At 42.7% G+C, this 27,885-nt stretch overlaps 1 protein-coding gene across 1 annotated transcript; it reads left to right on the plus strand.

Moving 5' to 3' along the window:
• The first annotated feature begins 154 nt into the window (after window positions 1–154).
• MAEL (maelstrom spermatogenic transposon silencer) lies at window positions 155–27,885 on the plus strand. Its single transcript, XM_074322459.1, has 13 exons — window positions 155–411; window positions 707–10,322; window positions 10,559–10,651; window positions 11,906–12,005; window positions 12,932–13,087; window positions 14,293–14,334; window positions 16,429–16,553; window positions 17,290–17,344; window positions 17,464–17,605; window positions 22,072–22,134; window positions 22,917–23,049; window positions 23,706–23,781; window positions 27,345–27,885. The coding sequence occupies exons 2-13, from the start codon at window positions 10,191–10,193 to the stop codon at window positions 27,533–27,535; spliced, it is 1,308 nt and encodes a 435-aa protein (XP_074178560.1). The 5' UTR covers window positions 155–411; window positions 707–10,190; the 3' UTR covers window positions 27,536–27,885.

Below are 27,885 nucleotides of genomic sequence, written 5' to 3' on the forward strand. Positions count from 1 at the left end.
AGACTCACCGCGCGGGGGAGCCCGGTCTCCACTTCCCCGCCCCGCAGCGCCGCCCGCCGCCCGCCCCGCGGCCTCCAAAGTTTCTGGGTCACGTGCCGGCCCCCGCGGCCAGCGCCGAGTCACCAAGTGCACAGGGGGGACCGGGGGAGGGATGCGGGGAGGGGAGCCTGTGCGTGCACGTGGCTCCGGCCAGCCCGGACTGCGAGCGAGGGACAGCAGGGCCAAGCCGGGGAACTGCAGGAACTTGGGGTAACTTGTCAGCAAGTCCCCCAGGCAAGGGGGTTGGCTTGGGCTGGACCCCTGCCCCGCTCTCTGGATCCCTTTCTGACGAGAAACCAAGATGCTCTGCAGAATTGGAAAAGGTGGACGGGAATCCTGCGTCCTAGCATCCTCCTGTGAAAGCGTTACAAGGTAGGATACGGGCACGCAGCCCTTTCACGGAAAATATGTAAACATAGAATGAAATAAACACTTATATCGGCTTATATTTATCCAGCACATGGCTTCTTAAACTTTTGGCTAAGATCAAGTGCATTTGTCTCACACTTTACAGTTTGTGGGACACGTTCACATGGGTTAATTTCCATGTTTTACACGGATCTGTGTCGTGTGTGTGTGTGTGTGTGTGTGTGTGTGTGTGAAAGGAGTCTATTCGTGTTGAGAGACAACCAAGAAACGTGTCTGTTAACAAACAACCATCTACTAGGTGCCAAGAACGAAGACGGCAAAGACGAGTAAGACAGACTTCCTGAGGTCAAGGCGCCCCATCTCCAGTCCAGGAGAGGAAGGAAGGTCGGACCATTAACCTCATAACACGTACTGGTACCGTGTTTCCCCGAAAATAAGACCTAGCCAGACCATCAGCTCCAATGCGTCTTTTCGAGCAAAAATTAATATAAGACCCGGTCTTATTTTAATAGAATACAAGACGGGGTCTTCTATAATAGAATGTAAGACCAGGTTTTATATTAATTTTTGCTCCAAAAGACACATTAGAGATGATGGTCTGGCTGGGTCTTATTTTCAGGGAAACACGGTAGTAACACAAGGCAGATGTGATAATGGAGATACAGAGACGGTACCCTCAGAACTTAGGAATGAATATATATGTGAAACGGGGATGAGACAGGACATCAGAAATGGTGACAATTGACTCTCTTTTATGGCTGCCTGACCTCTGAATTCCCTTGTTTTTGAAGAATTCCAGCTATAGAAGCTAAAAAGTCTATAGCCATCTCCTGTCCACCGCAGCCAGAGTGCAGGCCTGGCCAGTGACCCTGTCACTCGGAGCTTTTTGAACCTGGAGCAAATGATGCAAGCAGCAGAAATGGCAGGGCATCGGTTTTGCCACCGAGGGGGCAGCTGTGGAGAGGTCCGGCCACCAGACTGCCCTGATGGGTGACTGTGGCCATGGTCTTGGATGTGTCCCCTCCCTGGGTCCCAGCCCACTTCCTGCACCTGGCTCTTCGGCCTCGGCAGCTCTGTGAGCCACCCAGTATCCTATCATAGATGCCCTCTTTGCTTCTTTTGGTCAGCTTTGATTCCTCATGCTTGCAATTAAGAACCCTAACAAATACACTGTGTGGGAGTCACTTGGAGGACTTTCACATACAAAACATATAAACTAAAACTAAGGGAGGTACCTAAAATCTGTGGGTTTCCTATTTGGTTCTAGCATAGTGCTAAACATTTTACAGGCATTCTCATTTCGTCCTACTGAGGAAACTCAGGCCCTGACGATTTAATTAACTTCCCTAAGATCAGGGAGTTATGCAGGGGGCAGAGGTAGGAGTTCAACTGAGGTCTTTTAACTCCAAAACATGTGCCCTTTGCACCATGAAAGGCGCGTCTAGACCAAAGGACTGCAAGGATGATGCATTGGTATTGGCGCTGCCATTTCGTGCACATGCGCACAGTGCACCAAAGAGCGTGAGAGGTCCTCAGCATCTAAGCAGGCATGACCATGGCATTTTATGCACAACTGGGACCTGAAAGCTGAGAAATGGGGAATGGACTGAGTGGAGGGGACCTGGCTATGCACGGGAAGTGAAGAGTGAATGCCCACAGAAGCGAGCTGTCATTGTGTGGTTGGAGTCTGTGCCCACGTGCATCCACAAGGGTCAGGGGACTGGGCAAGAGCTTGTGCCAGAGTGAGGCGTAGGGTTTTCTGCAGAGCACCCTCCCTGTCTGGCTGGCTTCTAGCTGGAGAGACAGCTGGTGGAGTCTGCCTCTTCCCCAGTGGGCGGGGCCCTGGCCCATCCCTAAGGAGAGGCTACGGGGAGTAAGTCAAGGTCGGTGTGGGTCCCATCCCCACGCAGGCATTATTGCCAAAGGGGTGGAGGGTTCAGAGGAACTTGAAGGCTGCATCTAGTGATGTTGAACATGGGGCTAAGGGATGGAGACAGAAGGAGGAACGGATAATGGTATTGTCTTGCTGTATTGGTGGTGAGGGCAGGGGGACTCCAGAATCCCAGTGCTTTACGAACTTCTAGCATCAGAAGCACATTGACCTGTTTGCCTAAACTGCAGATTCCAGGCTCCACTAAAAACTAGGAGGTCAGGAATGCTGGGGGGTGGGAGGGTGGCTGGAAATCTGCATTTGAACGGCCTTCCTCAAGGGCTCCTGAAGCACGCTGAAGTTTAAGAAGCACTCCTTAGTTCCTTTCTTGTTTTCCTGAGAAGCTGTTGAGTGGATGTTTGGGAATGAGCCACAGATTCCGATCCCGTGACCCTTCAGTTGTCCATTTATCCTGGCCAAATGGGACCGGACCCCCAGGTAGAGAGAGGGAGCGTCCAGATCTCCACCCCTTCAAACTTCACGCTGCGACAGAGACAAACATGTCAGAACACAGGCCTGTGAGGGACCAGAGCAGGACCCAGGACGCCACTGTGTGATGGGGGAGGGGGCCGGGCTAACAAGCTTCTTCGTCAAAGCTGCCCATTTCAGAGCAGAATGAGGACGCGGAGAAAAGAGAAGTGAACCACTGTGAGGAGACACGCTGGTCGCTGGTAGCAACCACATGGTTATAAATATAATGCCGCTGAATCTTCCCTAAAGCATGATTTCACTGCAGGCACCCAGGCATGTATGCACATGAATCCTGCTGACCCAGGTCTTTTTAAAGCACACATAGATACCATGCATTTCTGCTTCTCCTCTCTGGCCTTGACTTCTAGGACGCATCTGTGACGTGTGACTTTAAACAGATAGCACATTTCTTTTTTACCCCCCCCCCTTTCTGTACCATTAAAAACAGCTTGGAGATATAATTCAGATATCATACGATTCCCCATTTACAGTGTACAATTCAATGGTTTTAAATATATCCAGAGTTTCCGTACCATTTTATTTTATTTTTATTGATTTATTTTATTTACATTTCTTATCCAAGTTTTGTTCATCTTTCCTTCTCTTATGTTACCTTTTGGATTTTTTTTATCTTCCCTGTACCCCATGTTTTCAAAACCGCCTTCGGTTAATTATAAATTTTTAAAAATCTAAAAGCAAGGAACTGAAAAAAATTTTTTTTAAATACTGCAGACATGAAGCAACCTATCCTGGAAACTGGAAACATTTTCAATCTGGAAGCCTTTTCCTATTGAGGGATAAGTGCTTTCATTAAGAAAATGCCTTAAAATGAAATGGAAAGTATATGCCAAAAAATAAAAAAAGCTGTACTGCCAAGAACAGTGGTAAGTGTATAATAAGTAAAAGATTGGGAGAATGTGCTGAAAATTCCACGTTCTTGATGCAGATTTAACGCAAGAACCTGCTGTCTCAGGCTTCAGATCAAACTATGGTGGCACTCAGTGCTGAATTAGGTGACATCTGCTTGCCCTGGGGCCTGGACCCTCCTCCCCCCATCTGTGGGTGGCCTCCCCCTGCATTAGGTCTCTAATAATGCTTTCCCCACAGAGGTCTGGCCAAGGAGAATGTGCAGAAAAGAGCATAAATTCATGGAAGAACATAAAATTATATTTAGAGCAGGGTGTCAAATATGGGAAATGCATTGAAGAGAGGCTATGGAAACCACAAAAGAGTAACAATGGTTATCAGTGGGTAAGAGTGTCGTTCGTTTCTATTTTCTTCTTTATAGTTGCTCTATATGCTCTAATATTTCTACAGTGTAGAAAAGGTTGCTGGACGAAAGCTACAGCTGTGCCACAATTTACTCAGCCTCTGGGACACCCCTGGAGGAAGGAGAGAGGGTGACAGGTGTTTTGCCAGGCCTGTATCTTTAGCCAGATACAAAGCCCCCATTCTGTCTCAGGCGTGAGCAGTTTAGTCAAGTGAATTCTGAGCTACTATTTCTCTGAGTTTTGGAGCCAGATCTGCAGTAAGGCTGCCTCTCTCTTCAGAGCCCTGTCTCCAGTTTGGGCTTGTGTTTCTGTTTTGGTTTTCATGTTAGCATCCTTTGGGGACCAGACGGCATTGACAGCCCCCCCACGTAAGCAACAGAGCAGATTCCAGTGGTCAAGCAGCGTCCTTCAGCCAAAAGGGGAAAGATGAAGGGGAGCGGGGATCTGTCTTCCTGTATTTTATGGAGGCCTCCGGCGCTAGGTCTGGGTGACTAAGCCAGAAGAGTACTCTCAGCCCCACGCGTCTTCCTAGAGGTCAGAGATGGAAACTAAGGGAAGGAAGTGAGCCAGAACAGCGATGTCACTGGGGGACCTCACCCCCAGATAAAGGGCAGGGGGGGAGCTGAAACAAGAAGGCCAGAACACTGAACATCATGAAAAGAAGCAGCGCGAACAAAAGAAGGGTCGCATGGGCTCTCAGAAGTGAGGGTTAAGGAACAGCCGCCCTGACCTCTCTCCAGAAGTGTTCATTCTGTGCCCCAGCCCAATTCTGAGCAGGTGCCTTCCACCCGGAGATGGTCAATAGATGTTTGTTGAACTAATTACAGACTATTCCAGGGTCCTCTCCTGCCTTTTCCCTCGTCTTCTCTTCTTCTTTCTTCCCTGAATTCATCAGTCTATTCCCAACTGTATTCTAGAAACGGTGCTGTCAAGAAATTCAAGATGAATGGGAATTCAGAGATGAATAAGTCACAGCCCCTACTGTCCCAGAGCACACGGGTGAGCGGTGGCTGCCGTGTTAGGGTGGAGGTGAGACGGACATGGAGTCTTTACACGTGAGAGTGTGACAAGGCCTGGATTCGGACAGTGCCAGGAATGGTGGGGGCACAGAGGGCGAGGGGTCAGTTACCCATGAGGAGTGCTGTTCAGAGGTGTCTTCCTGAAAAGGTGGCCCCTGAGCTAAGACTTAAACGTGATCTAGGCAGAATTTCTCGAAGCAGAAAGGCAGCAAGAGGCAGTGCAGATGTGCCAGCAACAGGCACAGGTGAGGGTGGGGGCTGTGCCAGGACTATGGCTTCACAAAGGGCAGATTCAGCATCGGGCCACAAAGGCAGGCCGAGGTCAGACCATGGCGGCCAGACCACCGAGACGGGCCTTACGCTCCAGGCAGCGGACCTCCCATGTGGGTGCCTATGCAGAAGAACAAGATCAGACCTGTGATCCAGCCGAGTTCTTGTGGCCACAGGGTGGAGGTAGATTGTGGGAAGAGAGACACTAAGCAGACACCTCTCCCACGTGAGCGCTCATGACAAGAACACAGGAAGGTTGAGGCTCCGAAACTAGGCCGTGGGGCAGCAGGGACGGGAAGCAAACAGAAGCGAGGGAGACACTGCCGGGAGACGCAGGTAGAATGCACCGACCTGATAGAGGCTGCAGGTGGACAGAGCGAGCAAAGGACTCCAGCAGACTTCAGGCTGAGTTATGCAGGAATGTGGTCGGGACATCTGGAGAAGGTGGGGAACTTGGAAATTCCCCTTTCTGCTTTGGCAAAGCACCGCATAATAAACAGCCTTGAGCATCTCTAATGAGCAGCTGGGAAGAAGAGTGTTAAGGAAGCACAGATCTCACAGAGGTCAGAGCCACAATTGTTGCAATTATTATTAGCACAGGTTGGAGGGTAGACTCTGAACCAGGTTGGGGCCTCCACTGAAACTAGCGTCAGGAAAAAACTAGCATTAGGAAAAGCATTTTCCGAAAAGGCTGTGTCTTCTTGGGTGACTTACTTTCATAACACTCACTTTTCATGTGTGTGCGTGCGTATATGTATAAATAGGTGTGTATATAATATATATATATATATATTAGCCATTTAAATCTCCAGTGGCTTGTCACCCATTGAGATTCAAATCTAAGTCCTTGCAGTGGCCTTGTAAGCCCTGGATGGGTTGGCCCTCGCTCCCTCTCCCGTAGCCTCTCTACTTTTCCCCTCACTCACTTCTCTCCAGCCACAGTCACGCTTTGCTGTCCCTGAAGCGTACACGACATGTGCCCACTGTGGAGTCTTTGCACTTGCTGTTCTCGCTGCCTGAATGCTCTTTGCCTGACATTTTCCTACTTTGCTCCCTCACTTCCTTCTGGTGTTTGCTTAAATTTCCTGTCCTCAAATAGGGCCTTTCCTGACCACCCTAAAATTGCACCCTCCGTCGGTCCCTATTCCCTTATCCTGCATTAGTTTTCTTCAGCGGACTTATTGTCCGATAAGATATCTTAAATGTTTAGCTATCTTATTATAAACATAATTGTTTATTTCTTTATTGCCTTCCTTCCTCACTATGTTATAAGCTTTGTTCTATTCAATGTATTATTGTGCCTAAAATAGAGGCTGGTACTCAGTAGACTCTTAAAATAAATATTTAATGAATGAATGAAGCACTTCCTCCAGAAAACAATCTGTTCTCGTTTCCCTGGCTTTCTCCCTGCTCCTTCAGACATTCCTTCTTAGTTACCTTTACTTCATTTCCCTTTTCTGACTGGCTTCTAAACTGCTGGTGTTCCTCAGGGCTCCATCCTGGGGCCTTTTTTTCTCTCTTCACTCTCACCCAACAGCATCTCATCCATTGCTATTAATTTAAATACCATCTTGATGCGGCTTACTTCCAAATTCTAGCTCTAGCCCAGAACTCCAAACTTAGCCAATTCCCTGCTTGACATCTCCACTCGCATGTCTAATAGGTATTGCAAACTTAACATGTCCATAACTGAAAGCTTGGTTCCTCCCACCGCCCCTGCCATGCACCCCCCCCCCCATCAAAGCCTGCCACCCTCTAGAATTTCTGAATAGGAAGATTTATCTGGTTGAAAAGAGGGAAAAACTGTTCTGTTTATGTAGGACTTTACTTAAGTAAGATTGACCAAAATATCAGTTGTATCAAAGAAGGAGGAGCAGGTAATAGAAGTTATGGGGAGTACTGGGCCCTCTTTGGCAGTAGCACTACCCTCCTTCACCCAGTTCTTGCTGTTTTAGAAAAAGGCACCGCTTGCCTCTGGGTTACTCAGGGGAAAACTCCAGGATTCCTCCCTTTTTGTCACTTCCACATCCGATCCATCAGCTAGCTCTATTTTGCCACAAAGTACAATTTGGAGCCTTCCTCTCCCCTCCACGTCTGCTGCTGCTTCTCTGTTCTACGTCACCATCCTCTCTCACCTGGACTCCTATCTTGTCTCCCATGCCCGTTCTTGTTGCTTTGAACCTATTCTCCAAATAACATCAAGACTGATCTTCTTAAACTGCGAACCATATCACGGTTTTCTTTAAAACCTTTCATGACCACCCACATACCTAGAGTAATACTTAAGCTCCTGGCGCTGGCCATACCCAAATCCCTGCAGATTACGCCGTCCTCCGCACACACCATTCTCCACCTGATTAGATACTTCGCAGCAACACCAACCTGTCTTCCGTCTGTCCTCAGGAGACTCCAAGCTCTTCATTGTCTGAGGCCTTCACATATGCTGTTCCCCGTGTCTGAATGCTCTTCTTTCAGTTCTTCACATGGCTAACTCTGTTCCACATTAATTTATCTCGCAGTCTGAAATAACTAAATAACTGGTCAAAATATATGAAACAATGTTTTCAGACACTGGACCTCAGGGAGCAGAGGTGAGTAGCCCCTGAAAGAAAAGAAACAAACAAAGTGAGCCCTGTGATTGACCCAAGTTGCTGCCTGGAGAGAGTCAGAAGGCAGCATCAAGAGGGGTAAACTAGGCAGAGCCCCAGGGTCTCTCTGGGTTGAGCAGGTGGAGTTGGGTGTCTAGGTAGGACAGAGTTCACAGGACAAAGGACCAGAAGAGAGAGTGCAGCACAAAGAACTCTGGAAATCTGCTGAGGGTCTCCCTTGAAGCTCCCCCTGAATACTGACCAGTGCATGTGTGGGAGGAAACCACACTGCGCCAGAGAAAGAACAAGATGCAATGATTAGAAGGAGCAATCCTTGAAATTCATACAGAGCTAGAAATAGTTTGTTTCCATCAGCGAAAGTGGAAAAACCTGCAAATTCATGGGTTGTCAGGCAGAGTACTCAGAAGGCTATTATCAGCAGAGGAGAAAATGAGTCCTAAAGGTTGCTCTGATTCCAAATAACAGCGCATTAAAGCAAGCCTCAAAAAGAGGAAAAACTAGACTCAGACTGATTCCAAGGAATGTAACTCTGTCCCAGAACAAAGCACAAAGAACATTTAGGAGAATACAAAAATATGCAGTATTCAACAAGGTACAATTTACCACAGTCATCCAATCAAATATTACCAAGTGTGCAAAGAAGCAGGACAAAACAATCCATAATACCGGTAAAGAGAAAAATCAATCAATAGAAACAGACCCAGAAATGACACAGATGGTGAAATGAGGAGACAAGGACATTGAATAATTATAACTATACTTCAGATTATACCTGTTATATAACATTCTAACCACGTTAAAGAAGGTAGAGGAAACATAGACCATGTAAAGTACACATATGGAAGATACGGAAAAGACTCAGATGAAATGCTATAGGTGAAAACTAAATGATCTGATAGAAAAAAATACACTATGGATGGGATTAATAACAGATTAGACATTGCAAAAGAAAAGATTAGTAAACATGAAGAAATAGCAATAGAAACTGCAAAATTAAACAAAGAGACTGAAGGAAAAAATGAATCGCGCATCAGTGAACTGTGGACAACTTCGAACAGCGTAAGGTGGTGGAGAGGAAACTTTTGGGGCTGGATATGTTCATTATCTTGATGGTGATGATTCCACAGTTGTACACGTGTTAAAACTCATCAAATTGGAACTAAAATCCCAGATATAATCAACATGGGAGACCAAAGTGAGGTGGTGGAGTGGGTTGGGAGACCAAGTGGGCGAAGCAGTGATTTTCTAAGCTTATCTATTTGGGAAGAGTGGATATGGATACCTATTAACTGTATAACTTGTTATAAAAATATGTTTTAAAACGAGTATCTTAAAAATTTATGGGTAGTCACTGAATGAAGCAAAATAGAAGCTGTAACTTGAAACCAGTGAAAAAGAATTCACCAGAGTGACTACACACACAAGACTAACACTAAAATCAGTAACTTCTGCAAACACCAGCAGTAACCAGTTAGAAAATATAATGGGAAAAAAATAAACTTTTCATACTAGTAGTTGCAAATACGCTCTAGGAATAAAACCAAAAAAAAATGAACCACACCTTTATGAGGAAATCTATAAAACTTTATTCAAGGACGTTATTTTAAATTTCAGCCTCTTTACTGTGTTTCCTCCCTAACACTTATTAAAAATTGCATTAAAAAAACACATATTCTTTGCAACAGTAATAAATGTTACTTAAGGGGAAAGACAAAGCAATATTGGTTGAGTCACCTGTTTTTGTCATCTTTTCCCCCATTAGACTGTAAACTTCTTGAGGAAAAAGACCTTGTTTGTCGGTCGAGTTTCTCACTCTGTCCCCCTACCCAATACCGTTCCCAGTTGCAAAACATGGAAGAACTAAAGCACTCGCTGGCCCTCCTTTCTCTACCTACTTGACCCATATTACGCAATAAGGCACACAAATTGCTCGATGCCTTCCGCGACAACACCCCCGCCCACGCCTCCTCCCAGCCAATCAGAATGTCTTGCACTCAGCACCACGCTCCGCCCCCACTGCAGCACGCGGAGGGATCTTCTCGCGTTGGTTGTCTCCCAGTGAGGCCAATGCGGCTGCGCGCCGCTCCCTGATTGGCTGAGAGGTGCGGGGCTGCGCGCGCAGGCTCCGCCTCGGTTACTAAGGGCGGGAGCCCGGCGAGGGCGAGGGTGGCTGGACCTGTTTCAGGTGGCTCGAAGCCTGACGACGCTTGCCATGCCGAACCGCAAGGCCAGCCGGAACGCCTACTATTTCTTCGTGCAAGAGAAGATCCCCGAACTGCGGCAGCGAGGCCTGCCCGTGGCTCGCGTGGCGGATGCCATCCCCTACTGCTCTGCTGACTGGGCGGTGAGGATGGAGGGGGTGAGCGGGGCGGGCAGTTGGGTCGGTGGGAGGGAGGGAGACCTCGAAGAGGTCAGTGACCCCTAGGCCCCTGCTGGGGGCAGAGGCAGCCCCTTGGGCCTGGCCCGGGGCAAACCGCCGCTGGAACCGCCGCCCTGCGATGCCCAGGCGCCTGCCCGCGGGGCCAGGGCACCCGGGCCTCACGGCCGCCTCTTCCTGTCTCCCCCTTCCGTCTCCCCAAGCTCCTGAGGGAGGAAGACAAGGAGAAATACGCAGACATGGCCCGGGAGTGGAGGGCCGCCCAGGGAAAGGACTGTGGGCCTTCGGAGAAACAGGTAAAGTTCTCCCGGGACCAGCAGCCGCCTGGCCGCAGGCACATTCAGCAAACGCCGGGTGAGCGACCGGGAGGCTGTCGAGGGCGGACCGCTGGGTGGTTTCCATGAGTACAGAGAAGGTTGGACGGTTTCCATTCTCTCCCCTGGTGTCAGGATGCCTGGGAAACAACCCGCAGGCTCCGTGACTGGGGCACAGGTTGGTGTCACTGGTGGCGAAGGTGGAAAATCCCGGTAGGAGACCTGCAGCCAGTGAACCGTGATCAGCCACGGGAGTGGTGGTATTTGGGGTTTGTACTAGGGGACCTTTTTTATGATAAAAAGAACCTTTTTTTTTTTTTTTGGGTGTTTAAAAGTTGTTTAGGCCAGTCTCTCTCTCTAAGTGACACCCAGAACCAGGCCCCTGCTGTGTTTAAAATATTGGTATTACAGGACTTGCGGATGTTGACAAATATTTGTGTGCCTTACAGGTAAGGGTTTAAAAGAGTGTATTTGGGTAAATTTCTGTAGTAGAAGGTTAAAGTACGAAATGCAGTTGGTTTTCTTGTGGATTTGTATCTAGAAAACGCAGGGTACTTGTGGCGTCTTCTCCCCCCGCCCCCCCTCGCGTTCTCTCATTTCTTTCATAGTGAAATTCCATCCTTATTTTAAACTGTCAATGTTGGATTGAAATTCAAGAGAGCTTTGCTTGTTTTAGGTTTGAGAGATCTCTATTTTCTGGATTTATATTTGAGTAGAAGCTCTAATCGGTTGAATTTGTACTTAGTTCTACTTGTGAGCCCTGATTTTTCCCCCCCCTTTATCTTACTAGAATTTCTTATAAGACATTTCCTTTCAAAATGTAACCCGTGTTGTATCTGTACCTCACTGAGACTTGGAATCAGCACGATCCGGTTTCTACTTGAAGTAAAATCCAAACAGTATTAGAGTATTTGGGTGAATGATGTTCTTTTGGCTGCTGCACTGGCACATATTACGTGACTCCGTAGGGTTAGTTTAGATTATCAGTAGTGGGCAAAGGGCTTTCAGCAATAGTTGAATTGATTGTTTACCACTCACCTTTTGATTTGGAATATTTATAGATTTTGCCATTGTCTGCATTTCAGTGTTGGTGTCATTGACAAATTTGTGTGTATTTAACTCATGAGGTTCATTGGCCCAGAGAGGTGACCAAAGTAATCTGTGTGCTTAATTTTGCAGCTATTTTTCTAAATTTAAGAGTTTAAGTACGTGGTCAGTCATTCTCTTCCTTTTTAGAGACCTGTGTCCACCCCACTGAGGAGGCCCGCCATGCTTGTACCAAAGCAGAACATTTCACCCCCAGATATGTCAAGCTTGTCTCTACAAAGTGATCAAGGTAGAGTAATCCTAAAATGTTTTGCTTAGATAAATTTGGGCGCTCAAGACACTATGCTGTATTGATCAGTAAATATGTGTTCTGTTCATTGTGGTCCTGTATTTCAAGGTAATTGACTACAGGTGTTCAAGTATGATGGCGCTAAAGGTGTAAGAGATCGGGTAATTTGCATATGTTGAAGTAACACTGGAGAATTGTGTTTTTTCACAAAAATCTAGTGTCTTGGTTTCTACCATGTCATATGTTATGAAGCGTACTTTATGGATTTAAGTGTTTATAGCTGGACACTTAAATACATTTAAGTTATAAAGGTAGAAATGAGTTAGTGAGTCAGCCTAGAAAAGAACATCACTAATAAAAGTCCTTCCTAGTCCCCTCTGGCTGCTTTTATTAATTGTGTTGTGACCTTGTTGAAGATTGATAAACTTTTAACAACCTTAAGTGCGATTAGTCCTGGTAAATAAGATCCTTCTCACATCCTCACATTTCTTTCTTCCTTTAGAGTATTTATAAGTTGTGTATATTGATAAAAAGTAAATGATTAACCAAATTGTCATAGTTTAGATCACAGTTTTCTACACTGATTCTACTTGACTTTATTTCCCAAAGCATTATAATGGTTGAATATGGGTCACAGCTTTTCTTAAATCTTTCCAGAGATCGGGGCTTACATATAGCTAAATTATATAGAGTGGGCTGCAAGTTTGAATAATTTTGTGGCTTCATGCAAAGAGTGGTTAACACCGTTAATCCTTGATAAGTGTAATTGTAAACATTTTGTTCATTTATCTGGTACGGCTGATGGGTTTTCCCTTTTCCAGCTCTTTTAGGCACATAGGAACACAGGGAAAATGGTTCTAAAACTTCTGCCTTTGAGATGCTCATCTGATCATGTTGTCTTACTATTTTATTTATTTATTTTTTAGCTCTCCTTGGAGGCATTTTTTATTTTTTGAACATTTTTAGCCATGGCGAGCTACCTCCTCACTGTGGACAGCGCTTTCTCCCTTGTGAAATAGGCTGTATTAAATATTCTCTCCAAGAAGGTATTATGGCAGATTTCCACAGTTTCATAAATCCGGGTAAGTAGCCAGGTAGAGTAAATGCTGGGTCTTAAAAAATATGGTTTTTATCTTGACCTTATTTGATAATGCTAGCGTTTTTCTTGAAAGCTGATGCACAGCTGAGTTCTTAAAATGTAACAAGACTTCATAATAATGGTTGAAAAGCTGTTAAGAATTAAGTGTTGACACAGAGTTTTTGGTTTAGGCTTTTAACCTCAGGTAAGCATCAGCATTGGGAGGGTAGAAAGCCTGCTATTGGCTTACCTGCGGCTTTACATGTCAATTTTCTAAAAGCCTTTTATGCCTTGGCTCTTTTCAAGAATTTCTTTGCCCCGTCCTTCACCTCAGCGGTCACTGTTTTTTAAGCTGCTGTTGCTTTGTAACCTTGAGCCAAGTACTTAACCTTCCTGAACCCATTAGCTCATCTGTAAAACAGGGATCATGCCTGTTGGAGAGCTGCTCTGAGGAATACATAAGAAGGTACAGAAACAGCCTTGTACGTAATGGGCTCTTCTTCCCATCAGTATCTCTTCTTCCCGTCAAAGGCAATTAGTTACACAGTCATGGTATTTGATTCAGTTCCCAAGAGGATAGACAGTAGTTAAGGAAACACTATACCTTTAAAGGTAAGTGGGAGAAATATGTGAGGAGAAGAGTAAAGGAGAAGAGGTTGGGGAAAGAACTTCATCTTTAGTTTTGTCTTTAATTTTTGTTTGCTCAAAAAATCATTAAGACAGCCCACGACTTTCCCTTGTTTTTAGATGACAGAAAAAGTAATCATCCGCTCACACTTGTGAGAGTTGCTGCTTAGGACGAGTCGAATAACTGCTTTTTCCCATATGGTTGTAAAACATTAGAAAGAAAGAATCTGGAGACGTTTTTCCCCTGAGAAATAGATAAACCGTATGCCTCGCCTCATGAAACCCTGACACCCATTCATGGACCCCTTGCTAAGACTCCTTTTGCACAAGTTTTCTTTACCTAGTATTTCTCTATAATGAGTAATTTGCTTTTTAAAGTAGCTTAGACTGTATGCCAAAAATTCTTTGATAGTCATACCTTTGGTTTAAAAAACCGCTTTGAAGGTTTGATATTTTGCATTTTCACATAGCAACAACAGTTAGCTACCCATGTCATGACTTGGTTGTCCTGGGGAATACTGCTATAGGATCCAGAGAGTTTCCAGATTTCTGCTTCTCTCAACAAAGTATTTTGTGTTATAGGTGAAATTCCACGAGGATTTCGGTTTCATTGTCAGGCTGCAAGTAAGTATAAAGGAACGGTGTGGATTCCAGGCGTTGAATATATGCATCGTGGTTAAGACTCACTGCTTTAAACAAACACGTAACACATAAGTGGGGGGAAGAATAACCTCAAGTTAATTGTTGGACACTCTTCATAGGAGTGGTAGATGGTGTATATAGTCCTTAAAATCTTGAAAATTATATAGACTTATCGGATAATATTCCTTTTCCTATCTGGGATTATGGGTTTGTTTTTTTTCTGCATGTGTCCTTTGGCCACAAGGTCAGCTGCTTTTACTAGTCAGGTACAGAGGTAAGGCTTTTAAGGGGTATCATTTTAGCTATATTTTTTGCCATTTATAGGAATGGCCATTCAAAACTAAGAAAAAAAAGATGCTTCAAAAATGACAGAATGATAGTGCTAGACAAAGGAACTCTGAGTTAATTTTTTAGATGAGTAAAACAGGTTTTTATTTTAAGTATTTTGCAACCAGAGGACATGACTGTATACCTAAGCTCTTGAACTGAATTCTTTTTTAAGAAATTAGGTTTTAAGGTTTTAACCAGTTTCCTGTTTGATTAGAATGAAAATCATGGTTTGTTTTTAAAATTCAAAAGAATCATTGTTTGATTAAAAGTATTTTTTTTTTTACTTAACAATGTAGACAACTAGGCTATAGAAGTATTTGAAATTAGAAGTTTTTCAAATCTGCCGTAATCAGATATTTTGTAATACTTATAATGCTGTTCTTTATAAATGAAGAAAATATTTTAGATTCATTTTTGGTTATGTCCTTTGACTTTTTCATAAACTATGATACGGACACCAAAAAAACAAGCAGACCAATAGAACAGAGTAAGATATCAAAAAGACCCATGCATATGATACAAGTGGCACTACATATTGGAGAATAAATTATTTAATACCTGAGGCTGAGACAACTTATTATCCACGTGGGGAAAAGAGTTAAACTGAATCTCTGCCTCACAACATATGCAAGTCAATTCCAGGTGAAATAAGGACTTGGATATAAAAAAATGAAACTTTAGAAGAAAATGAGGACTAGCTTCATGATCTTTGTTCATTTATGTTAATGATTGAGATTAACTTACCTAATTTTGTTGTTAAGTTTGTTGTCCTGATGAATGTGTTTTCAGTCTTTGAATTTATGTTTGGTTTTTTTTTGTGATTCTGCTGAAATTATGAAATTTAATATAAAAATTATTAATATGTTAATTTATATTATTAATATAATATATAATATTAATATAGTAATATAAAAATTTTTTTATTTCCCTGAACATATTAATATATTAATAATAAGCCTTGTTATTTTAAAGTCTTACGTGTGGTAACTGATCCGGGGATTTTCTTTTTGGGTCTATTTTTATAGTCTGTTGGTTATCTTGATGTTCAATTAAGTTACCAGATTTCTTCATGTGTCTGGTTATTTTTAATTGAGTGCTCAACAGTACATATGGAAAACTTGTTATTTTCTCTCCAGATAAAACAGATTTCTTCTGGCAGAAAGCTGGAGTCCCTAGCTATCTCCGATTGCCTTAATCCAGTCTCAGGATTAAAATTGGGTTCAGACCTGATGAGAGTCAGTCTGTTTCTAATTGATCTTTACCAAAAAGGGGGGGTGGGAGAGGTGGACAGATTACCATCAGCAATATTTATAATTGACTCACAGCATAAACAATGGAAGCCAGAAGACAACTGAATACTTTTTATTACGAATTTTTTATGTATATAGTAGTACCGGAGTAATATTTTTAATTCACACTAGCTCTGGGTCTGTTGAGAATTGCTCAGTTTCTCAGCCTCTCAATCTCGTCTTCCAGAATTGGTAAATGCCCAAATTATCAATGATCCCAAATGTCAGATTTAGCTCTCTAGAATGCACTACCTTCTGTGACCAGTTGTCTCTTTTCTAATATATATCTATCACCTACCTCATAGATGATGGGATAAAACATGTAACCATAACCAGGCTTGGCCCAAGTGCTTCAATATCAGTTTCCCACCAGCCTCTTTCTGTATTCCTGCGTCCATACCTGCTCCATAATACGTTAGTCAAATTTTAAACTCCGCCTCCTTTTTATTTCCTTCAGGCGATTCTAGTCACAAGATTCCTATTTCAAATTTTGAATCTGGGCGTGACCAAGCAACAGTGTTACAGAACCTTTATAGATTTATTCATCCAAACCCAGGGAAATGGCCACCTATCTACTGCAAGGTAATTTAAGGCATTCACTTAGATATCGAAAGATCCATGAGAGGAATCCGAAGAAAGAACTTTTGCCTGTATATTTAATGGGCATGTTAAAACGTGTTCATTGTGAATTGTTTTTAACGTAAGTAGGTGTCATTCCTTTTCTTCTAAATGTCTCTGACATTAGAGGGGTTTTGAAAACTGCAAAAGCTGAACGTATTTCTACTTCAGTGTATCACATGTGTTTAGTTTCTCCTTCTGAGTTATCTTCAATATCTTTTTACCCTGAAGAATGTATGTCCTAGTCTGTATGCCTGTTCTTCTAAGCAAGATTACCACTTACTCAAAACTGTTTCTGCAGCAATCCCTTAATCCTCTTTTTTCAGTCTTTAGAAAGATTTTTTTTGTTATTTTGTCTAAATTCTTCTAGACAGGAGTTGAAGAATTGGGTTTTAACCTTACTATTTATTAGTGCCACCATTAAATACATTAGTTTCTTCATTTGCCTACCCTAAGTTGCACTTGAATTTTCAAAAAGTATTTTAACATTGTTTTTCAGTATAACTTACTAGTTATATTTAACAACAGTAGTCTTTTCTAATATACGTTGCTTGTTTTTATAGTTGTCACAAACTCTTCAGTCTCTCCCTTCTCTCCTCCCTGCCCCCCCATACCCCGTCCCCCGTTTGAAAAGAGAGCATTAATTTAAAAATAACTCACAGTAGGAGAAAATGCAAGTGAATTTTTCTCTCTTCTCCAGTCTGATGATAGAGCCAGAGTTAACTGGTGCCTGAAGCACATGGCCAGGGCGTCAGGTGAGTAGCACTGGGTCCCTGCTCACGGTCGTTGTAGTATCTGCATTTGTTTCCATTGGGATGTACATATTCTGCGTACCTAAATTCACTAACTGTATTTTTTTTGTTTCCAATGAAAGAAGTCAGGCAAGATCTGGAACTTCTCACGGTGGAGGACCTTGTTGTGGGGATCTACCAGCAGAAATTCCTCAAGGAAGCCTCCAAGACCTGGGTTCGCAGCCTCCTGGATGTGGCCATGTGGGATTATTCTAGCAACACAAGGCATGTGTGGGCATTTTGTGACACTGATTGTGACTTCTCTTCTGTCCTGAGAAAATAGGGTAGGATTAGTTTTTGCCTTTGTAGGCAGGATTTTTCTATGAAAATTGAGGCAGGATTTCTATGAAATCCTGGAATCATTGTATTTCCTTGAATGTAAGATTCCATTGATTGTAGGATACATCGTTACTTTGTCTATCACTAAAAACAAAAACCAGAAAATACTAAATGTCAGTTTTAATTAAATTGACACCATGCTTTATCACTGAGGATTTCTATACTGCTGAAAGAATATATTTATTCGGACAGACATTTTATTACATAGAATTCTTATACTTACGTATAGAAATATGTAGGTGAAATAAATTGGCAGAAGTATTTTTCATTTTGAAATAATTTAAGGCTTAGAGAAAAGTTGCAAGAATAGCACAAAAAAGGTCCTATATACCCTTCTCGCAGATTCTCTCATTGTTAACATTTTAATACATTTTCTTTATAACTTTTTAAATACATGTACCACTTGAAAATAAGTTGCTGTCATGGTGTCTTTTCACCCCTAAATATATCGATGTGATTTTCCTAAGAACAAGAACATTTTTTTATTACCACAATACAATTATCAAAACAGGCTATTGCCATTGATACAATACTATCATCAAACCTAAAGGTCATATTCACATTTTGCAAGTTGTTCCAATAATGTCTTTTATAACATTAAAATAAAAAGAGAGAAATCTAGTCTAGGATTCAACCGAGGATCTCATGTTGCCTTTAGTCGTTATGTCTTTTTAGGCTCCTTTAACCTGGATTAGGTCCTCAGTCTTACTTTCACTTTCATGACTTGGACATTTTTGAAGAGTACAGGCCAGTTACTGTCTAGAGCGTTTCTGTCTCAGTTTGCCTGTGTTTCTTCATGATGAGGTTACATATTTTTGGCAGCAGTAACGCAAAAGCGATGTCTTCTCCTGGTGTCATATCTGGAGGCATGTGCCCGTTGGTCCAGTTACTGATGATAACTTGGACCACTTAAGATAATGGCTGCCAGATTTCTCCATTGAAAAGTTAACGTTCATCACCTTATACTTAATGTTTTGTGGGGAGATAGTTTGAGATTTGGTAGATATTCTGTTGTCAAACTTGAATCTGCTAGTTTTAGCATCCGTTGATGGTTTTTCCTTGAAGCTGTTGTTACTGTATTTGTGAGCTGGTGATTTTCTAGTCCGATTCGTCCTTCTGCATTTACTGGTTGGCATCCTACTGTAAGGAAGAGCTCTTCCTTTCACTCATCATTTTCATTCATTTGCATGCGTGTGAACTCATGGATTCCTGTTCTATTCCGTGAGCTCTAATCTGTTACTATCGATTTATTTTAGGCTCAGACTGTTGCATTTATGGCCGGTGGGAACCCCTTCAGAGCGGTGGTTTCTGTGTCCTCTGGGCAGGGCCTCTTTGTTGTTGAGTGTGCTGTGCTCTCTTGTTCCGTGTGCTCCAGGCTCGTCTCTGCTCTCCCTGGTCCAGTTTTGAATTAGCTGCTTCCCCACGGAGCTCTGCCTGGTTCCAGTAGCTGGAGGAGAGTATCAGGAGAAAGGCTCTCTGTGCTCATTTCTACTCCAGCCTCATGGGTTCCAGCTCCCCTTAGTGGAGAGAGCTCGGAAATAGATGTATGTACACACCTTCCACCTGCATGTTTATGTAGCTGGGTCAGTCCGTCTCACCATGAGTTTATACTAAACCTACAGTCCCAATCCACCACCACCAACGTTTCTCATTTCCACTTTTCTGTTTCTGTATTTCCCTTCTCTGAGTGAAGGACCTGGCACTTAGTATTTTTCTGTGTTTGTTCAATCCTAGACTACATTAAAAATCATTTCAGAATTGTTAAGTGACACCCCTGTAAATAGACATATTAACTACATCTCAGAATTTGCTTTTGGTTGTTTTTTTAGGCTGAAGGTAAATAGTCAAAGTTGTTTGTTCAAAAGTTATTTGGGTTGGGTTTTTCTCCTTCCCCTTTAGTGTGGTTAAATTACTTGTTTGAAGTGCAGCTAAGTCCATTTGGTAATTTTATTACAGTTTTGTTTTTGCCATCCTTGTTGATTTTATCTTTTGAAAGTATGATGCCAAAAAAAAAAGTATGATGCATTAACATGGTTTAAACAAAATAAACATAGTCAGAAGTAAAACTCACTTCAATGTAGTTCCATAAAAAAGCTCATTGGATTGTATTAAATGTGTAAATTAACTTGGAGAGAACTGAAATCTTTATAACGTTGAATTCTGTCCAAAGACAAGATAAGAGATGTCTTTTCGTTCTAATGTACTTTTGGGTCTTTCAAGTCGGTTTTAAAAGTTTCCTCACACAGGCTGTTCCATGTCTGGGACTGGCAGTTTTTTGTGGGGCAGTTCCCTGATCACTTCCTCTGTTTCTTCTAGGGAAATTGATTTTACTAGGCTTTCTAACTCTACTGGGATCAGTTTGGGTCTTGTCTACTTCTTGAGGAAATACATCTTATATAGGTTTCCAAGTTTATTGGTTTGAAGTTGTTTAGTAGAGTGAACGTTGCTTTCAGTGCATCCTGTAGATTGACATGATTTTGTCATTAAAAAAAAACCCTCTAGGTTCAACTCTCTTTAACCCAGGAGTTAATATAAGGCTTTTAAATGTCCAGATGGAAAGGCCTTTCTGGTTTGGGTTAGTAAATGCTAGTGTGTTGGCGTCGAACTTACTCAGAAGACATACGCACTCGTGACCTGACCCTACATCTTTGGAGTGGAATTCCCTAAAAGAAACATACTTGAGATGCATTCCAGTTGGAGCTCGATTTGTGGCCGCAAAGTGAATAGTAAGAGCTTAACAAAGCCGTTCTGGGTTTGGACAGATTTTTAGAACGAATCCTTTTTTAACTAGAAAATACACTCACAGTTTTAGAGGGATTGCTGGGATGATTTGGAGGAAGAGGATAAGTATTAGTGAAAACAGATCAAAACAGTGTCATTTTTAACAGTACAGTTGACTCTTGAACAACACGGGTTTGAACTGTGTGGGTCCATTTCTATGCAGATTTTTTTCAGTGACGACCTGTGCTGTTTTCGATTCGTGGTTGGGAGTCCGTGGCCACGTAGGGCCGACTGCAGGCATTGTTCTGCACTGCGTCATATATGGAACTTGAGCCACCTCTGGTTTTGGTATCCGCGAGGGCCTGTAACCGACCCCCGTGGATACCCAGGGACAACTGAAATTTATTGGGAGTTAAAAGTTATACATGGATTTTCAACTGCGTGGGGGGTGGGGAGGGTCGGCGCCTCTAACCCCGCTGATGCTCATGGGTCAGCTGTATAACTGTTGATTTGGAGGCATTTTTTCCCTGGGATCAGAGATTTGTATGGTTTTATTTTGTTGTTTGCTTATTGTTTTGTTTCTTTTAATTCTGGAATGCAGTGTTTTTCAGTTGCTTTTCATTTTAAATATGATCTACAATGGTAATGTTTAGGAGGTGGATACTCTTGGGATTTAAGACAAGGAGCAAAACTAACTGGAAATTAAAATTACTTGAATCTATGTGGGTATGTAAGAACTTAGATTTAATTTTAAACTAAGGTTTCATTTTAGAGTTAGAGTTTAATGAATCATTTATTGACTCACTTTTTGGAAAAGCAGTGGGAAATTCTTAATCTTGTTTTTAGACAGTCTTTCAGTTAAGTAACTTTTATTAAGTGCAGATAACTGATTTTGTACACTTAATGGTTTAGCAAGTTGGTAGTTTTAAGTGAAGATTCTTGCCAAGTTCAGGCTGGTTTGGTATTACGCGCTCAGGGCTGTCTGAGTGTCAGCAGACTGTGCAGTCGGGGAAACATGCCGCTGTAGTGGCTCCATCAGGAAATTACACTGTTGCGCACCTCCTCTCCAGCGTCACCTCCTGACGTCTCCATCACACACATCCCCGGTGCCTTTCCCGAGCCCTGGTCTGAGCCCTCACCCCCTCCAACATTTCCTATCATCGTTCTCTTTGTTTCTCCCTCCTTAGGACGTATCATCCTCTAACAGCATTACTCGGTATTATCCGATGTGTTTTTCGATCTGTTTTCCCCACTAGAAGTCAGTTTCGTGTGGAGAGAGTTTTTGTGTTGCGTTCAGTGCCTAGAGCAGGGCTGGTAAATGTTTCCTGAGGGTGTGTGCTTTCACCACCATCACTGATCCGTCTAGAACATTCATTTTACTTGAAGGTAAGACTTACCTGTTATAGTCATGTGTGATTGGCATAGCGCCATGAATTTGCAGCAGAGGAGGTAACATAGAAAATCTGTTTTAAAAAAATGTTTGTGTGTTCAATTAGAAACCTTAATCGTGGATTAACGGTGTCAGTTTTCCTTAAATGCTTTCCACTAGGTAAGTTAGAGGCCTGGCGTGTAAGAAAGCTTCAGCTGTGCCGCTGTGGTGGGTAGGACATTAAAGTCCTTTTCCTATGCAGGTGCAAGTGGCATGAAGAAAATGACATTCTCTTCTGCGCGTTAGCTGTTTGCAAGAAAATCGCGTAAGTTGAAGAAAGGAGTCCCTTCTCATAAGGCTGCATTTGTCGCAGACGTCCTTGCCTGCTTGCCTGCTGTTAATTTGGCAAGTGGCATGAATCAGTGTTCACCTCCGTTCCCACAATTCTCTTTTAAAACGCAGTGGGCTTCTCTTTCATGTTACTTTTATTATTCCACCCATGTCATTGCTTGTCTGGCATAGTTACCACCTGGGTGGTTTGGGTGAACCTTCAGCAGTTACTGAAATGTCCTTCAAGGCTCCTGGGTGAGACCCCAACTGTCATTAGGGCAACGCGGCCCTGTGCAGGCGCTCAGACACGGGGGTCCCCTTCGTCTCGTTTGCTCGTAAAAGCACGGGGGCCTCAGGTGTCTGGGTGCTGCCCGTCCCTTTCTGGCTGCTGGCAGTTGGTGCTGAAGATCGCTAAGCATTTTTACAGGGGTAGCTTTGCTTCTAATGCTGCCCTCTCCATGCCTCAAACATTTGAGAATTCTGGTCATCTTGACCCTCATGTATATTCCCCGATAATGAACTTGACATTTTACCTGGTAATCAGAGTGTTAAGAGTTAAAAATATATGACAATACTTGAGTAAAAATACCAGTGGCAACCAGTTTTATTTTGCATTGCTACCATTCCGGTTTCTTCTCAGAATCGCTAAATTTCTTTTCCCCCGGTTTAGAACAGTATCACTCACGTGCTTTCCATGTGAAATGTTTCAAGGATGAGTGCTCTTGGAATGACTCGGGTGGGGACCTGGTAACGCGTCTTTCTTCCTCCCTCTTGAAGGTACTGCATCAGTAATTCTCTGGCCACTCACTTTGGCATCCAGCTCACAGAGGCTCATGTGCCTCTCCAGGATTACGAGGCCAGCAGTAGCGTGACACCCAAGATGGTCGTGTTGGATGCAGGCCGTTACCAGGTAAGGAGCAGACTGGGCGCTGCTGGCCTCTTTTTAGGCCCTTCTTAGGGTGGTCCTGGCCAGCAGCGCCCATGCCCAGGCCTTTTTTCCCATTCTCTCTCTTCCCTTGAAGGGTTTTTGAAAATCCTCCTGGAATGTCAGTTCTTAATCCAGGTGGAGGTTGCATAAAGCCCTTTTCCTTCCTGGTAGATTTTCCCACTATATTTAACAAAGTTTTAAGGAAACTAAAATTGGCGATTAGTCTTTATCAAAACACATGCAGACATTTCTTCCAAAAATTACATATCTGAATGTAGATAATATAACTATTGAAAATGTCTATTTTGGAAATGCGTAACATGCAATTCAGGATTTGATTAATAGCTGTCTAACCTCCCTGCCGCCCTCACTAGTCAGCCTGGCAGTCAGGGGAGCGACTTTGCAGCTGGAATTCCTGAGGTTCATTCCAGGCTCTGCTACATCCAGGCTGTAATTCCCCTCCAGAGGCCACTCTCTGCCCCCTCTACAGCATTACTCTTTTAAAAGTGGATCAGACATTGGAAAAATGGGAGTTAACTTGTATTCTTTAAAGAGTAATTTGAAATCGTAGTAGATGAAACAATAATTAATAAGAAATAAGCATTTTCCCCCATTGTTTTTCTTTTTGTTACTTACAGAAGCTAAGATTTGAGAGTCCCGGATTCTCTCCTTTCAACTCTTCTAATCAGGAACAAAGATCAATCACACCTACTGGTAAGCACCTTAACATTTTATAAGAATGCACATCATAGAGCAGAGGGCCTTACAGCTTATTAACACGTTGCGTACGGATCACGAGAATCTTCGTTTTTTTCTGAGCCATGCGTTAAGGACGGATAACGAGAATTCTTGTTTTTACTGTTGACTCTTTTTACTTTGCATATTTTATTGAATTATTTGTGTTTCGTTAATATCTAATGGGCAAATGTCGTTAATGAATAAAGTCTGCATCATATGTACACTTTTTAGAATTCATATTATTTTTTTTCTCTGAAAAAATAGTGATTTTGAATCGGATACATTTTTTCACCCATGAGTCATTTCACGTGTTACATTCACAACAGTGGATGTACGAATAAACAGAGTTTTCCAGAACTGTAGTGATTTGTTTATAACATTTGGAACCTTAGTATCCCTTAGGCGATTTTGAATTATGTTATTTTTGGAAAAACACCAAATTATTTTATTTAACTCTTCGGTGATACCTCATGAGATGCATATTGTAACCTCGTCAATGCAAAGTTATAGGAAGTTGAAAGGAATTATTTTCATATTATTGGCCATAGTTAACGCAACAGTGCTCCCATGCATTGCTGTGTTCAACATACCATGCATTGCTATGCAACAATGCTACCATTCGCATTAGAGTGGATTGTTTTCAAAGCCGCATTGTTCTCCATTGCACGATTCGAAAGCAGCTCTTCCCTCGGATCGCCACTCGCTGACGTACCACTGGGTTTCGGTTTTCTAGACCCTCATTTCTAATAACGGAGCAGATTCATTTGACCGCATAAATAAACACTTCTGAAGCTCAGCGTCTTTGGGTTTATCACTAACTCAGGCTTCCTAAAAGCACTTACACTAGCATCTCTGGCTTTCGTCGTCCAAACTTGGCTGCGTGTTTGGTGCTCCCACAATATGAGATGCGCTCACAAGAGACGTTCTTGGTTTGGGTTAGTTTCCTTCAAGACACTTGCTCATACGGTCTCACTGCCCGAGTTTTGTTTTCGAGTTTTGCTGTGTTACGTGCTTGGTTGTTTTTATACAAGAAGACATTGGATTCTTTACTTGTGCCTATATTCTTTTTCGAACTGGGGGTATTACGCTTACAAAATTTCTTGTTGCAGTTATTTTATTTGTGTGATTGTGTAGGTATGGCTTCGAAAGCTAAAGGTCAAACAGTGAGAGAAGATGAAATTTTAGCAGATTTGTGTGCTGATGAATTAACTGATGTACCTGTTGAGGCCAATGAAGAGAGCAGTGAGAGTGAAAATGACAGCGACTTTCCAGTTAGGAGTAAAAGAAGAAAAGTTCGTTCTTTCATAATTAGCGACAGTGAGTCTTCGGAAAATAGTGACGATGAAGAAATTGACAGTGAAGTTTCCAATACATGGAAAAAACGAGATATAAAAGTTAGTTTGGAGAAATTTGAAGGTACACCTGGTGTACAAATCAGGCCTAATCATTTTGATAGTATCTCTGAAGTCGTGGAACTTTTTCTCGGTGATGACTTTTTCCAAATCATGTGCGATGAGTCCAACCGGTACTACAGTCAGAACAAAGATAAATACAAACTATCTCCTAAGTCTGGAAAATGGTCTGACATTACTGTTCCTGAATTGAAGAAGTTCCTCTCTATAATAATCCTCATGGGGCAAGTAAGGAAAACGTCATTGGAAGAATATTGGAGTACCGAGCCTTTTATTTCAACATCTATATTCCGGCAATTGATGTCTAGAAACAGATTTGAATATATATGGAAAGCATGGCATTTCAACAACGATTTGTATTCAAACACAACAGTAGACAGGCTATTCAAAATCAGACCAATGTTGGACTATATTGTAGAAAAATTTCAGACAGTTTATAAACCAAAACAAGAATTATCCCTACATGAGGCAATGATTCCTTGGAGAGGAAGACTGAAATTCCGCACATACAACCCAGCAAAGATAGTGAAATATGGACTGCTTGTTCGCATGTTATGCGAAAGTGAATCTGGCTACATTTCAAACTTGGAGGTTTATGCAGCTGAGGGTAAAAAACTTGAAGAAACTATCCTATCAGTTTTGAAACCTAGCCTTGGCCAGTGGCATCACGTTTACCAGGACAATTATTATAACAGTGTAAAAACAGCAGAATCTCTTCTTGCCACAAAAACAAGAGTCTGTGGCACAATTAGAGTGAATAGAGGTCTTCCGGAGATTTTGAAAAAAGAATCAAAAAAATTGAAAACAGGGGAATACAGCTTTTGCCGAAAAGGCCAAGTCCTGCTCCTGAATTGGAAAGATAAACGGGAGGTTAGGATGATCACGACCATTCATGATGCAACCATGAGCAATACAAGGAAAATGAATAAAAGAACAGGACTTATGGTCAAGAAGCCCAGTTGTATTGTGAAGTACAATGATTGCATGAAGGGTGTTGACAGAGCAGACATGTATTTATCATACTACACAATACTAAGAAAAACAATGAAGTGGTCTAAAAAAGTTGTGCTGTGGTTGATCAACTGTGCACTTTTTAATTCCTTTCGGGTCTATAAAACGTTGAATCAAGACAGCAAAATAAGATTCAAACAATATCTTCTCAGAATTTCAAAAGATTGGGCAGAGAGCAGTGAGAGGCCAAGACAGGGAGGTGAGACGAGTGGCGATAGGGAACCAGCTGTGAAAGTGCCGACGCAGCGGGCCCCCAAGGAAGACAATCCGGCCAGGCTCTTGGGAGATTTGGCCATGCATCATCTGGAGCCCATAGTGGGAAGAGGAAAGAAAAAATATCACACACGGGTGTGTAAAGTGTGCGCATCAAAAAAAGTGAGAAGTGAAACTAGGTACATATGCAATTTTTGCCGTGTCCCACTGCACAAAGGAAGCTGCTTTCTGCAGTATCACACCAGGAGGGATTACTCACATCATAGGTGAGTAAATCCTAGAAAAATAATAAACGACATAGAAGCATTTACGCTTTAAAGAGAAGAGTGCATTTTAAAGTAGTTTCTTTTAAAAACCTGCCGGAACAGAGGGGTTTGAGGGATTTAAACCCCGCCGTACGCAACGTGTTAAGATCCCAGGGTCTGGTGTTTAAACAAGACGGACATTCTTCATTAACTGGAACGTAAGGATCTGGTGGAGTGGGGGCTTTTGTTTGGCATCGTCGCCTGAAACAATGTGTGTGTGCGTTTTTGTATCACTTTGATACAGTTTAACTTATTCTTCAGGCTTGTTCAGAGCATTTAAATAAAAACTGTTCTTGTAGCAGCTATAATTTTACAGTTTTGATGTGATGATGTGTTTCTGGATATGGGAAAGTTTAAAAGCTAGTGACATGAAATCCCATTGCTGCCTGAAGACCCTCAGTCACGGTTTCTAGGCCTAAAGGCGAAAAGAAGTATCGTTGTTCAGCCTTTGCCTTACCTCGGAGAATCTCTTACTGATCCCCATTGACTCCCGGTGCAGCAGGAGGCCAGCTACAGGATGCTCGTGGTCGGTCGGGGATCCCCTTGTAATAAAATGGGAAGTGGCTACATTGCTTTCCTTGCGTTTTCAATATCTTAGGTGACTGCCCGTCTGGAGTGAAGGCTTCCGGCCAAACGAGCGGTGTTCGAGGAAGAGGGATCACACGCCTACTAGAGAGCATCTCCAGCGCTCCCGGCGGCGTGCACGGATTCCCCAGCTGTGAGACCGCACTCGCACCTCACGTGTCCCCGAAGGACGGGCACAAACCTTTCTCTTCCTTGTCTGAATGACGGTACTTGTTTCAATTCTGGAAAAGTAACAGGCCCAGCTTCCCTCCTGAGTACAGTCACATTAAACACACGGGTCACACGAGTGATCAATGTCACTGCTAGAAAAACGACTTCATTTGTAAGGAAATCCTGTTTCGTGGATTAAAAGTAATTGTGGTTGGAGAAGATTTTGGCATTTTTTGCTTTTTTCTGGAGGGCTTGTTCTACTTTCTGACTGTATGATGGGAATGCCTGTAAAGTTTCGAGTCCTGTAAGATCAACACCGGCATTTTCAGAGTTGTGCTTTTGGGAATGTTATATTTTGATCGTCTTTTCCTCCACAATAAAGGTATGGGGTATCTGTTATGAAA

The sequence above is a fragment of the Rhinolophus sinicus genome, linkage group LG17, assembly GCF_036562045.2.
Source record: "Rhinolophus sinicus isolate RSC01 linkage group LG17, ASM3656204v1, whole genome shotgun sequence".
NCBI classification, from domain to species: domain Eukaryota; kingdom Metazoa; phylum Chordata; class Mammalia; order Chiroptera; family Rhinolophidae; genus Rhinolophus; species Rhinolophus sinicus.